Source organism: Lepidochelys kempii, chromosome 1 (assembly GCF_965140265.1).
Source record: "Lepidochelys kempii isolate rLepKem1 chromosome 1, rLepKem1.hap2, whole genome shotgun sequence".
NCBI lineage: Eukaryota > Metazoa > Chordata > Testudines > Cheloniidae > Lepidochelys > Lepidochelys kempii.
The window spans coordinates 193,643,741-193,656,471 of NC_133256.1; the positions used below are offsets into that span (position 1 = coordinate 193,643,741).

The 12,731-nt window shown below is 39.7% G+C and overlaps 1 protein-coding gene across 4 annotated transcripts in view; it reads left to right on the plus strand.

The window, feature by feature from the left end:
• CBLB (Cbl proto-oncogene B) overlaps positions 1-9,335 on the plus strand; it is a 194,944-nt gene extending 185,609 nt beyond the window's left edge. For all 4 annotated transcript variants that reach the window (XM_073306576.1, XM_073306566.1, XM_073306585.1 and 1 more), the window contains one exon: positions 6,423-9,335. In XM_073306576.1, the coding sequence (XP_073162677.1) occupies positions 6,423-6,685 (263 nt within the window). In that variant the 3' untranslated portion in view covers positions 6,686-9,335. The remainder of the gene's footprint in view (positions 1-6,422) is intronic.
• The last annotated feature ends 3,396 nt before the right edge of the window (positions 9,336-12,731 follow it).

The window sequence follows — 12,731 nt, forward strand, 5'->3', positions numbered from 1 at the left end:
CTGATTACCCTAAAGGTATTAGAGAGACAAGGTAGGTAAGGTATTACCTTTTATTGGGCAAACTTCTGTTGGTGAGCGAGACAAGCTTTTGAGCTTATGCAGAGCTCTTCTGAAGAAGATAATACCTCACTCACCTTGTCTCTCTAATATCCTGGGACTGACGCAGCTACAACAACAAGGCATACCGTTTTCCCTCTGTGCCAATATAAAAACACAATGGTTGCTTCATCGATTATGTTATTTCTAAGGCTTCTCTTTAAAGCTCACTTAGAAAGGATTTGCCTGCTTTTCACACGGTAATTTACATTTCTGCATAGTCTTTTAATGGATATGCTTTTTTCATGGGACTGGTATATTTTAAAGCCCTCCACAAAGGAAGCTGATGTAGAGAAATTTTTAATTTCTTGCTATTTAAGATCCAAATAGTTTTCTTGGTATTGCTTAGTAAATACTTCATTACCTAGATGATTTGCATAAACATCTTCTAAAAATATCCATATGCTTTAACCTCCGCTATAAATATACTAATCCAGCATGCTACTACGTACATAAAAGTTTTCAGTTTAATTTGAATTAAATGCAACTGTTTGTTAAATCATGCTATGCTATAATTGGAAAGTTGTATTTGTAGTGGTTGTAATTCCATCCTATGGAATTAATAAGTTTCAGAATGAACAGATTCAGCTTACTCCAGGATTCAAAAAGACAACCTTGTATGGAGAATATAACTTCGTGTTTGAGGTATTCTTTAATCATTCATCTCTGATAGCCAGCAGTTGTTCGTTCCAAACCTGTTTTAGGATTGCTGTTGGACCTGTGTTAGAAAGGAAGTGAATGTAGTCCACTAATTAGAGTAAATTTTATTCCTAACACTACCACTGACTCACGGTACACCTTCTCACTTGACCCCTCTGTGCCTCAGGCTGTCTATTTATAAAATGGGAATACCTGCCTTACTATAACGTTCAACTTGATTGCTGACTTGTAAGGCCAAATGTATCTCTCATTATTAAGAGAGCTATCAGGTATATTTTGACAGCCCTTTAGAATTCTTTAATATCAAGAAAGTAGGTTGCATATGGTAAAATATAGTATGTTGTTTGTCTCTGACATCTATCACTTTGGCATCTAAGTACTAAACACAGCAATTTATGTAGCATGGAAAATTTCAAAAATGGCTTTCAATTTTTCACTTTTTCATTGTTCCAGAGGATTTATATATAACATAAACATTGTGATGGTATAATTTCTGAGGGAGTTCAGGTAAAAATAATGAATAGAATGAGGGGAAAAATCACTGATTCTAGAACTCTCTCTCTCTCTCTCATTCACATACACTATCACCTTTTCGTCTCTTGCTCAGCTGCGATTTCCACTACCTAGGACATTTGTGCAGTCAATTACACCTGTGGAAAGCAGGTGTTACATGCTACAACTGGTATGAGCAGTGGTGAGCTGGAGCCGGTTCCCACCAGTTCGCTAGAATCAGTTGTTAAATTTAGAAGCCCTTTCAGAACCGGCCAAAAGTGCTGCCTTAGGCTCAGGGTTGGAGCACCGAAGGAGAAAATTTGGTGGGTGCGGAGCACCCACCGGCAGCTCCCCACTCCACCCCCGGCCCCAGCTCACCTCCGCTCTGCCTCCTCCCCTGAAGGCGCTGCTCTGCTTCTCGCCCCCCCTGCCCCCCCCACCGCTTCCTGCAAATCAGCTGTTCGCGCGGGAAGCCGGGGCGGGCTGAGAAGTTGGCGGTGGCTTCGCACTCAGGCCCAGGGAGGCAGAGGTGAGCGGGGGCGGGGGGGCGTGAGGAGGACCGCCCACGCTGCAGCAGGTAACCCCGGGGGCGGGGGGGCGTGAGGAGGGCCGCCCACGCTGCAGCAGGCACGCAGGGGAACTGCTCCCCACCTCAGCTCGCCTCTGCCACCCTCGGCCTGAGTGTGAAGCCACCGCCTGCTTCTCAGCCCTACTAGGCTTCCTGCCGAACAGCTGATTCGCAGGAAGCTGGGGGTGGGGGGCGGAGAAGCAAAGCAGGGCGGTGCCTTCACGGGAGGAGGCAGAGCGGAGGTAATCTGGGGCTAGGCATGGGGTGGGGAGCTGCTGGTGGGTGCTCTGCACCTACCAAATTTTCCCCGTGGGTGTTCCAGCCTGGAGCACCCAGGGAGTCAGCGCCTAAGGTGCCACTTTTGATGTGATCAGTGGGGGGAGCAGTTGCTCCCCCCATAGCTATGCTTCCCCGCCCCTGGGAGCCAGAAGGACATGCCGGATGCTTCCTGGGAGCTGCTCCAGGTAAGCACCACCAGGACTCCCCACCTCGCCCTCCAGCAGGTCCCTCTGGCTCTTGGGTGGGGTGGGCACCCACTGTGGTGGCCCACGAGACCCTCCTGCCCAGTTCTGGGGGCAGTCGGGACAGGGGAGGGGGGTAGATGGGGCAGGGGTCCTGGGGGGGGTGTCAAGGAACTTGGGGGGTTGGATGAGGCAGGAGTCCTGGGGCGTGGGGGTGGGCAATGAACCCCTCATGCAATGAGGAGGGAACCAGTTAAGATTTTGGCAGCTCATCACTGGGTATGAGTAAATGGAGCAGTCTGACTTCCACACTCACTTTGCTCAAATGTAAATGACTACCCAAGATGCAAGGTAGAGGAGAATGTGTATACATTTATTGTATCTCCTTAGTATTGCACTTAAATGCTCTGTGCGAAATGGGTTCAAAGCTGTGTGGCTTTCGGAGCCCTGCCTACAATCTGGCCTTTTTAATGCACTGTTATGCCATTGTCCACATTGCTCTGGGGTGCGCTAATAAATATAAATGTAAAATCATGCTTGCCTCTCTTTAAATTATTTATAAATGACAAAAGAAAAATTCATCCGGCTTGGTGCATTTTTGCTATTGTTACATACTTAAAGGTTGATTTAAATATAGTTCAGACTCCTCTTGTCTGCAAGCATCTGCTTGAGCACTGTGATGCCTTGTTGAGCCCCAGGCTTTAGGGCTCTGAGGAAGATTTACGCTTTTTTAGCATTCTACAGTGAGGCAGCAAAGTTCTTCACTCAGGCTCCCTCAGCTCCTCAAAATGAAAGATCCCCTTGCCTCTCTAATATCCCCTCGAAGGTGTTTTTTCCTCTACCCCAAATAGACTTGTCTGCCTTCCTCCACTCCACAGAGACCCTCACAAGACAAGCTTGCTTCCTCACTCTCACCCTCCAGCAGGCATGCTTGCATGGTGCTGTTTATCCCTGCTGCTTCCCAGACTGGCAGTAGCAGAAGCTGGGATGTGTTTAAAAAGCAGGAAGGGAACAGAGTGTGTGGCTCACTGCAGGGGGAAATGAAACTATTTGACATCATTACCCAGGCAGTGAGAGTCCTGATTTATCCTTGCCTCTCAGCAGCTTAGGAGGTCCCTTTCTCCCCACCACAGACTTTCTCCCCCTAACCTTCTGCTAGTGAGCCATAGGTGTTTATTAAATTAGCCGGTCCCCAGGCATTATCTCCTTTGGGATTAACTAGTTTCCTAAGGGTTGAAGGCATCATAGAAGCAGACATGTGAGTGATTGAGGCTGCCTGCTCAGAGGCTGAAACAATTAATTGAATTATATGAATATACAATTAACTGAAAATTCAACTAGAGATTTTTATTTTTTTTAAGAATCCAAGGTGGCTGGCACATCTGTGTGTGTGGCAGGAAAGAAAGGCCTGTTTAAATGCCTCTGACTCTTTGTGTCCAGATGGAAGTGCAGTTTAAGCTTAATATTTTTAAACTCAGAATCTAACAGGATACCCATAGTCCGCTAAAATTTTATATGGATGTGAAGATGTTGAGAAGAGGTGTCAGCATTTTAAAAAAATGGGGAATTGAGTTACACAGAGAGTGAGAGCTGGAGATTTAAAAGGACCTGTGCTATAGAGACATCGGTGGAATGAGAAGAAAATATATGTTGCAAATCTTCAGAAAGAATTAAAAATGGTCTCCCTAAATTATATTTGTTTCAGCAGGTTTTAGGCAGCATGAAGCTTTTAGTCAAGAAAAAACTCCAATTTTGGGTTCAGATTGGAGCTGCCAGAACTAGTTATTCATTCATTCACATTCTCTCTCTCCCCCCCCCCTTCTCCCCACCGACACCCCCCCAAACTGTATCAAATTTAATTGTATTATTTGTTCTTTAGATACTTTTCTTCCATAATGATTTTTCTAAAATTGCTTTGATAGTCATATTTTTAGCCTCAGATTTACATATGTTACATTATTTGTCTTGCAATTTTCTAGTATTGTGCATGCTTTGATTTTAATTATGGACCCTATTCTTCAATAATACTGTAAATTGAGTTTTGTAAAATAAGTCTGAATTCCTGATTTTACTTATTCCTCTCTTACTGGTAAGTAAACTTTCTGAAATATTGCTAATCATCTAATCCTACAAGTATTTCACGCCCCTTTCCCTAGTAGGCTCAAACCTGTCTTGTGTTGTCTTTTTATCATTAGCATTTATATAGCACTTTTCATCTTCAGTGTCCTTTATAAAGACAAAATAATCCAATCTGCTGTTTTTCTCATCACCATGTTGTGCAGAAATAAGCAATGTTTCCAGCACAAGATTCAACCCAGTCTTTTAAGATGAAATCTGAATAAAATTACTCTCATCTATTTGTTACATTAACCCCACCATCTTTCTAGAAAAATATTTCCTGGATCTTGTCTGACTTAACAATAGAATTCCTGTACTGATGCAAACAAGCTTATCTGAATGCATAAAAACTGAGTCAGGAAATGCATCTTGAGTCGACCTATATCAGTGGTTCTTAACTTGGGGTACACGCACACCCTCTGGGTGCGAGATGCCCTTTCTGGGGGTGTGAGACATGCCAGATTTTTTTAGAAGGTAAATCATCAAACACAAATTAAGCAGAGGCATGAAAGCACAACTACTTTGTTTCATCAAACCTATGTATTTATTAACATTATACATTTTTTAACGATTACTGTAATATACAAACAAATATATTTGGGTTTAAAGAACTGACCTACTTCAAGGATTCTTGGTAAGGGGTGTGAGAACATATTTTGAGAACCAAAGGGGTGCAGGCTGCAGTAAAAGTTAACAACTGAGCTATATGAATGACTAGGTTGATCCATTGGAGATGTTTAACGTGCTCTGTGGGATTACAATCCAGATAGTCTCCCTGTACAAAACTGAATAGCTGTATGACTTCGATAATGAAAATATAATGCTCCTTTGCATTACAAGATATATCTAGAAGATTTGAAAAAACAAAATGCTATTGCCACCAGTGTAAATAAACTGGAAAATGTTATTGCCATAAGCTTTCTCTAATTCCATATCATTGGAACACTATTTATTGTCAGCAGAACTTTTCAGAATTCTTCTCAAAGGATTGAAAGCCTAAATAAATAAATAAATAAATAAAACCCCAACCACATACATCCCACTCAAAGCATTTCTGCTCTATGCCATCTTGTATTTAAGCTTCTTAGTGTTGCCTCAGCAAGGATAAAGAGGTTTGGGCAAAGTACCAAGTTTACTTGAGTCCTAACCCCTTGACTGAAAAGATTAGAAGCTGTGGTTATTCGCTCTTTGCATGAGGACATCATGATTCTTAGCGGCAGTGTTAACTGTGAAGGTTAACGTTCTTATGGAGCACTGCAGAAAGGCAGTAGCATACCCAGCCAACATCTGAAATGTATGAACTGTGATACTTGGGGAGAAAGATTTAGGGATCTTTTTCTCACCACTGAAATTCATTGGACTATTAGTTTTTTTGAGGAACAGAATCAGGAAATAATGATTTTTCTACGTAGCAAGCACCCGTGACATGCATGAAATAAACTACAAATGACTGAAATATGTTCTCATGATGTACAAGTGAGTGCTAGTTTCTCCTCTTCAGGTTTATTTGGTGAACATCTTCTTTTACATAGTTTACTGATTTGTGCAATTTCCTGAATAAACCAGTGAATAAAATGTGAGATGATGGGTGGGGGGGTTTAAAAAGAAAAGCTTCTTTTAAAAAATCCTTGTTGGTCATGTTAATAAAATCTCAGATTGTTGAGAGTGAGTGACAATTAAAATTCAGATTTAATTTTTACCACTAATGCTGTGTTTATACTTTTTTTGCATAGTTTGGACAATGCAAATATAGACTAGTCATTTCCACTTTCAGATTCTTACTGCATTATTAACACAATGCTGCACTGTTTAGGTTGTGAACACTTCTGGCGAATGTTCTAATACAGTTTCTACAAGAATTTCAAAACTAAAGAAGGGAATTCATTAAAACAGTCCTATTAATAGGCTTCGTAAAACTTGGTTTTGAGTTCTCCCTAAATTTGAGGCCTGAACTACCGGGCACTACCTCATTACATCATGTTTAAACCAGTTTGTAGTGATTGTGTCTCTGTTTTTTTTTTAAACAGATGGTTCACAAGCACCAGCCAGACCCCCTAAACCACTTCCTCGCAGGACTGCACCAGAAATCCACCATAGAAAAGCATACAACTCTGACACCTCCTTGGAAAATGTGGATGCAAAAATTGCAAAACTTATGGGAGAGGGCTTTTCCTTTGAAGAAGTGAAGAGGGCACTTGAAATAGCCCAGAATAATGTCGATGTGGCTCGTAGTATTTTAAGAGAATTTGCCTGCTTTCCTCCACCAGTCTCCCCACGTCTCAATCTATAGCAGCATGCAAGTCCCTGCAGCAGATGAATTGTGTGTGTATGTTTAGAACTGAGAGCAAGAGAGAGAATTTGAGAGAAAAGTTTTCTTCTCTTGTCATCATTAGAAGAGGGTCTGTTTCCAGCAGTTTATCAAAGGAAGACGGCTGCTCTGATCAAGACTCATAGATGGTCTGAGGCTTCTGTATTTTTGCTAGCCATACTTTTAAAATCAGGGTTGAACTGACAAAATTATTTTAAGAAGTTTACTTCCCTTGAACTTTGAATCTGTGAATTGCTTTTTTTCTTGTTTACAAGTTGGCAAGTTAACAGTTTTCTAGTTGACACTTGTACTGTGTTCCTGTTAGATTCCCTTGTATGGTGGTCAGTTCAGCTGTAGCATTTGCAACATTTTCCATGCTGACCACCCCATCACTAAATCATTTTTTTCCAGAAGCTCTGTATTTCCATTTCTCCTTTTATAAGAGGCTTTAGTGGTTTTTGCATTTCAATTTATCAAACAAATGCGCAAAAAAAAAAAAAGTATGTGGCCTTCACTACTGAGCGTTTTCTTCTGATATTGTTTTGTTATTGAGAGGAAAAAAATCTGAATGTATAATGCGTTATTTTTTGTCTATGAACTGCCTTTTTAAAGGTATTTTGACAGTGACATTGGGCAGCTTTTATTTTTATTATGGATTTTGTGACCTATAGTCTTCAAGGTCTTGATCCATGTAATTTCCAGTTTTAAAAAAACAAAAACACATGCAGTAATGAAACTAAAGAACATGACATGACAGCTTTTAAAATGCAAATGTCGATGTTGTACTTAAGTTACATACCAAGGGCACCTGTTGTTCATGCCTTAAGTATCCTCAGGCATACTAAATAATGGGGAATCTCGCTGAATTATATTAATGATCAGGTAAATTACAGTCCTATCTTCTGAAAAGTGGATGACACTTAATTTCCTGTTCGAGTGATTGTCCTCTGGTTCATCATGGCTTTAGGGACCAGTTCATATTGACATGAGTGATGCACTGTTAAATCCTAATGCTACTGTTGGAATACTTTTTACAATGTTCTTTAGTAATCTCTGTTCACACTATTGCATTAGACTGTGTTTCATACCCAAATTCACTTATTCACTGTCCCTGCAGAGATGGAAACATCTTAGATCTTTGTCCTGGATGGAACAGTGTTACCTCAGTCTGATTTTTATTTTTATTTTTTTTAATTTAAAGCATGGATTGATGCAAGCCAAATCAAGTCCTTTGTTTTTTGTTCTTACTAGAGACTCAAATTAAGAGTCCAGACTTTCCACAGTAATTCTCATATTGCTGCTTTCCTATTTTTGTGGAAAACACTGAAATTCTCCCTCCCCCCCCCTTACTGTTGAACAGATGAACCACGTGGAGGGTAGAGTAGTTTCAGTATTTTAAAATATGGCCAGTACATGATCTTTCAAGTTGTGATAAACTTAGGTTGTGGTATATATTTATTTCCTTTTTGTCTTTCGGTTTTCTCCTTTACTCATGGCAAGTTGTAAAAGTTACACCACTTAGAAGATCAGATCTCAGCGACAAATGGATTTATTTTAAAGTTTTATGGACAGCCAAACATCTCAAGTAAGGAATTCAAAGTCACTAGAAAACCCAGTGGAAATTGCCATTATCATATCATTTCATTAACAGCTTCTTTTTTTTTTTAAAGAAATCATTCCTTTTCAGGATCACAAAGCATGGCATGATGGCCATCATTAATCTGTCTTGGTCCAGTGAAACAAAATGATCAGAGGTATTTGAGCTACAGGGATGAGTTTCTGTTCTATTTCAATCTAAGCAAATGATTTCATGTACTAGAAAAGGGCATTTGCAGCTTCCTTTCAGTATTCATTCTTTGGGTAGGGATAACAAAAGCTTTTGGCTGAAGTTTTACTCAGTATTCTGTGTTTAAGTAACCCCCCCCCCGTTTTTTGTCACAAAGTATGCTATTTTCAGCTCTTTCGATTGGTTTCTTTCCTGCATCATATTGATAACATTCTAGCATTTCAGTCAAATATAAATTCAAAATGATACATGCTGTTAAGATAAATGTTGCGATTTTATTAGAATTGCTTAATTATAGCTCTAACATAACTGCCAGTAATAGCAACGATGGAAAAAAATGCATTGCACAGAGAAGCAAACAATCTGCAGATCATGTGTTGGAATTTCCAATCATATTGGATAAAACTGGCATGGATTCTCTTTTCTAAATTATATTCAGGATCTTAAAATAAATGACACCACCGTGTTTCAATTAAGAAGCAAGAAGAATAGTCATGTAAAATATTTTAAAATTATTTCTACACAAGCTCTTTCTAGCTTTTTAATAGCATTCCCAGCCTGTTTGGCATGACTTGTTTTTTGTACATGTGTTTAAAAACCTTTATAATGTAATAGCATAGGTAGTGGCTTTACACTCTAAAAATTCCATTCATCTTTAGATGATAAAGCGAATCAGACACTCTTACACAATGGAACATGAGATGCCTCAGACCTGTTTCAGTTAATAGATTTAAAGCCAAATTGAGTGAAATTGCCTTGCTAGACTGTTGATGTTTACTGCACAGGACTTAATAGGCTTGAGGGAGGTAAATCTGACAATTTGGTTCCCTAAAATGTCTTTAAAAATTTAAAAAATAAAGGTTTAATCTTGCAAATGCCTGTGAACATATGTAACTTTAAGCACACGACTGACTGTATTGGGTATACTCAAATGAAGTTGCTCAAATGCTTGTGTGTGTAAAAGTGGGGCCTACGGATCTATTTTCTACAGTAGCCTCCTTTAGACCACCATGCCAACATCTGCATTTATTTCCTTGATGCAAAATTGCTGCATTTTAATCAGATTTGCTGAATCAGAAGGTGAGCAATACTTATGAACATCAACGGCATGGATCCTTTCCAAAGATGATAGGTTAAAAACTGAAACTGCGCTGAAATAAATTAATTACATGTGATTAGCCAATTAATGGGTTGGCTAGAAACCTAAAATGGCCACTGATCAAATGGGTCAACGTTGCATAATCCAAGTGCACATCTGGCAAAGACTTTTTCATAGTGTGAATTTAGATTTTTGTATCCAAATCATTTCCTCTCATAATTTCAGCTTGAAGCTTTACTTTGCACTGATTATTCTGAACTGGTAACCATTTGAATTTGTGTCTTAAAGCTGGACAAATTTGGAACCAGATGAATGGTATATTTTAAATGGATTCAGGTACTGCTTGTTGACCTGGAATTTAGTGCTTCTAGGATTGATTTCCTGAAAAGGACTGCAATAGTTTCCATTTTGAAGGGTTTTCTTCCAAATAACTATTTTATCAGAAAATGCCTTTTATAAACTTGTCTAGCGTGATAAACATAGTGATGTGTTCAATTAATTTATATTTTATTCAACATTCTTTTTCAATTCTGGTTATTATGTAACCTCGAGTACTTTATCTGTTCTTGTAAGATATTTTATAAAATGAATGTTAACAGAATACCAAGTTGGTCCTTGATTTTCGGTGGTTTGGCTATGATCCTGAATATTGCTGCTTGTGGCTTCAGAAGAACATAGTTATCCTAGATTATACTTTATAGAGATTGGGCACTGTCTTAAAAGCCAGAAAGACAAGTGTAAAATACGGTGAATCAAGGCATTTAGAACCACCCCCATTGCTAGTGTATCAACTACATTCCAGTTATTTCACTTTCCAAATTCAGCTAATAAATTAAAAAAAAAACCTAATTAAAAAACCACAACCTAAAATGACCTTTTACAGCTTAAAAGCCCTACAGAATGAACGTATCTGTACAGTAGAAGGATATTGAATTATAAATACTTAGACAGTGGTTTATTTAAGCATCATTATTCTGTTTTCTGAGGTGCTAAAAAAATTCCTAAGAGAAGAAGCTATAAGGCCAAAGGCAAAGTACTTTATCACAATGAGGTAACTGGATTTTTGCTGAGAAAAAGTGCATCAGAGACCACTATTGTTGCTGAAATAAAATCTTAGCATCAAATCCTGCTTGCTTTACTACACAGGTTCCATTGGAAAAAAAATAGCCTGTGCACATAGGTGAGCTGGATTTCCCCTTTACATAACATTCAAATTCTGAAAATGTTTAGAGAAGATACACTCTGGAGAGTGTATTTTCGTTTGAGATAACTGCTTTGGTAACGAGCAGCCTGGGGGAGATAAGGTATTCACACAGAAGAAGGAGAATCCTGTATTCAGATTCCTAGGCCTGTCTTGCTCACATGCATACAAAATATAGCTGTTGTGATGGGCATATTTTCAAGTTTAAATATTTCATCATGAACTGTTTTGAAATGCCTATCTGGAACCTCTTCGAGAATATCTGGCATAAATGCTCTAATCCTGAATTAGCGCATCTTCCCTCAAAGAGATCTTCTTTGAAGAGATGTCTGCTGTGCAACAGAATATCATGGCATTGAAAGCATCAGAGGACAAAAATGCTAAGTGGTAGAATACCTGAAAACCCTAACAAAATAACCAGGAGCCTGATACAGTGTATTGGAGGAAATCCTCCTGGTAAAAAGCTCAGTTTATTGATTTGTGTGTAGGTTGTGTGTATGTTAATCAAATGATGTGGAAGTGGGGATGAGATTCAACCAATGCCTGCTAAAGAATTAGACTTGGAGTAAAAAACTAGGCTGTTGTATTCCCCTTACACATCTGTTCCATCTGGACAGCTGAACAGAGTGTGCGTAGTAATCAAGCTTCTGTAGTAGTCCGGGTCAATGCCAAGGGCCAAGTTTTCTCCCCAGATAGAATGGGAGATGTATATGCTTGCCCTTCTCTATCCATCTGTATAATGATTAGGAGGAAGACACTGGAAGCGATAATAGCACTTATCTTCAGATTGTCCTGTAAATGTTTATCCTCACAATAAAAGTGCAATAGGGAAGGCTTATTTTCATCTGCTGGTTAAATAGTCCAAACTCCCAGGATTGGGAAGCACTTGTATCATCAGGTGTCCAAATATACCTCTTTGCTCTAGATCTGTTCCTGTAATTCAACCTTGCATAAATACCATCTTTCAGACACTTCTTCTCAGAGCACTCACCATCATCTCAAACTGAACAAGGACCAAATAGTGTCCCCCAACTCTCTCTGCTACCTACATTCCTTATTATGGCTGTTAACACCACAATCTTCTCTATTACACAGGCCCATAAGATGGGGGTTGTATTTGACGCTTCCCTCTCCTTTTCCCCCATGTTCAGGCTGGGGCCAAATCCTGTTGATTCATTGTCCTCAAATACTGCAGTCTCCTCCTCCTTGGGTCTCTTTGCTACCAATCTCATTCTGCTTCAGACCACCCAAAATGTTGCTGGCAAAATCCTTTTTAAGACTCCTTGCTCTCACAACCTTTGAGTCACTCCATTGACTATTACCTTGTATGTAACTTCCAGTGCCTATCTTCAAGACCACACAACACCTGTCCACATTTCTGATCCTTTCCCTTTTTCTCCCAATTCCTTCTGTCCATGACACTAGCCATGCTATCCTCCTCATCACCTCTGGGCTTCCTTCCATACTCCCCTTTATGTTTAGAATGGCCCCCTGGAACTGTTTGTCAGGACTCCTCTGTCACCTCCTTCAAATCTCTCCTGCTTAGAAAAGAATACAGTAATCAAAAGGTGTATGTATCTAATCGAGGAATTTTATTGCTGTCACCCTCATCCCCACCCCATTTATAACTCTCTGGTGGTGTCGTGCTGAGTTTGGTCTCTTTCAGGCAGGGATGGAGTCTTTTCTTGTTTGTGGGAGATAATTAGCACATTTCTGGGATGCTCAAAACAGCTAATGAAGAATCCCAATAGGAACAACCCTTCTGTTTGAGATGGCCAGTGTCTGCATTAGAGAGTATGACGCTTGCCTTGCAAACATGGTTTATAGTATCCTGAACTGTTGGGGGAGGGGTCACATGTAAATCTGAACTTTTACTATATTTCAAGACCTGTTTGGAGCTCATTATTTCCAGTGTTGGGGGAGAAGAGAAAGGAAAGCTTTA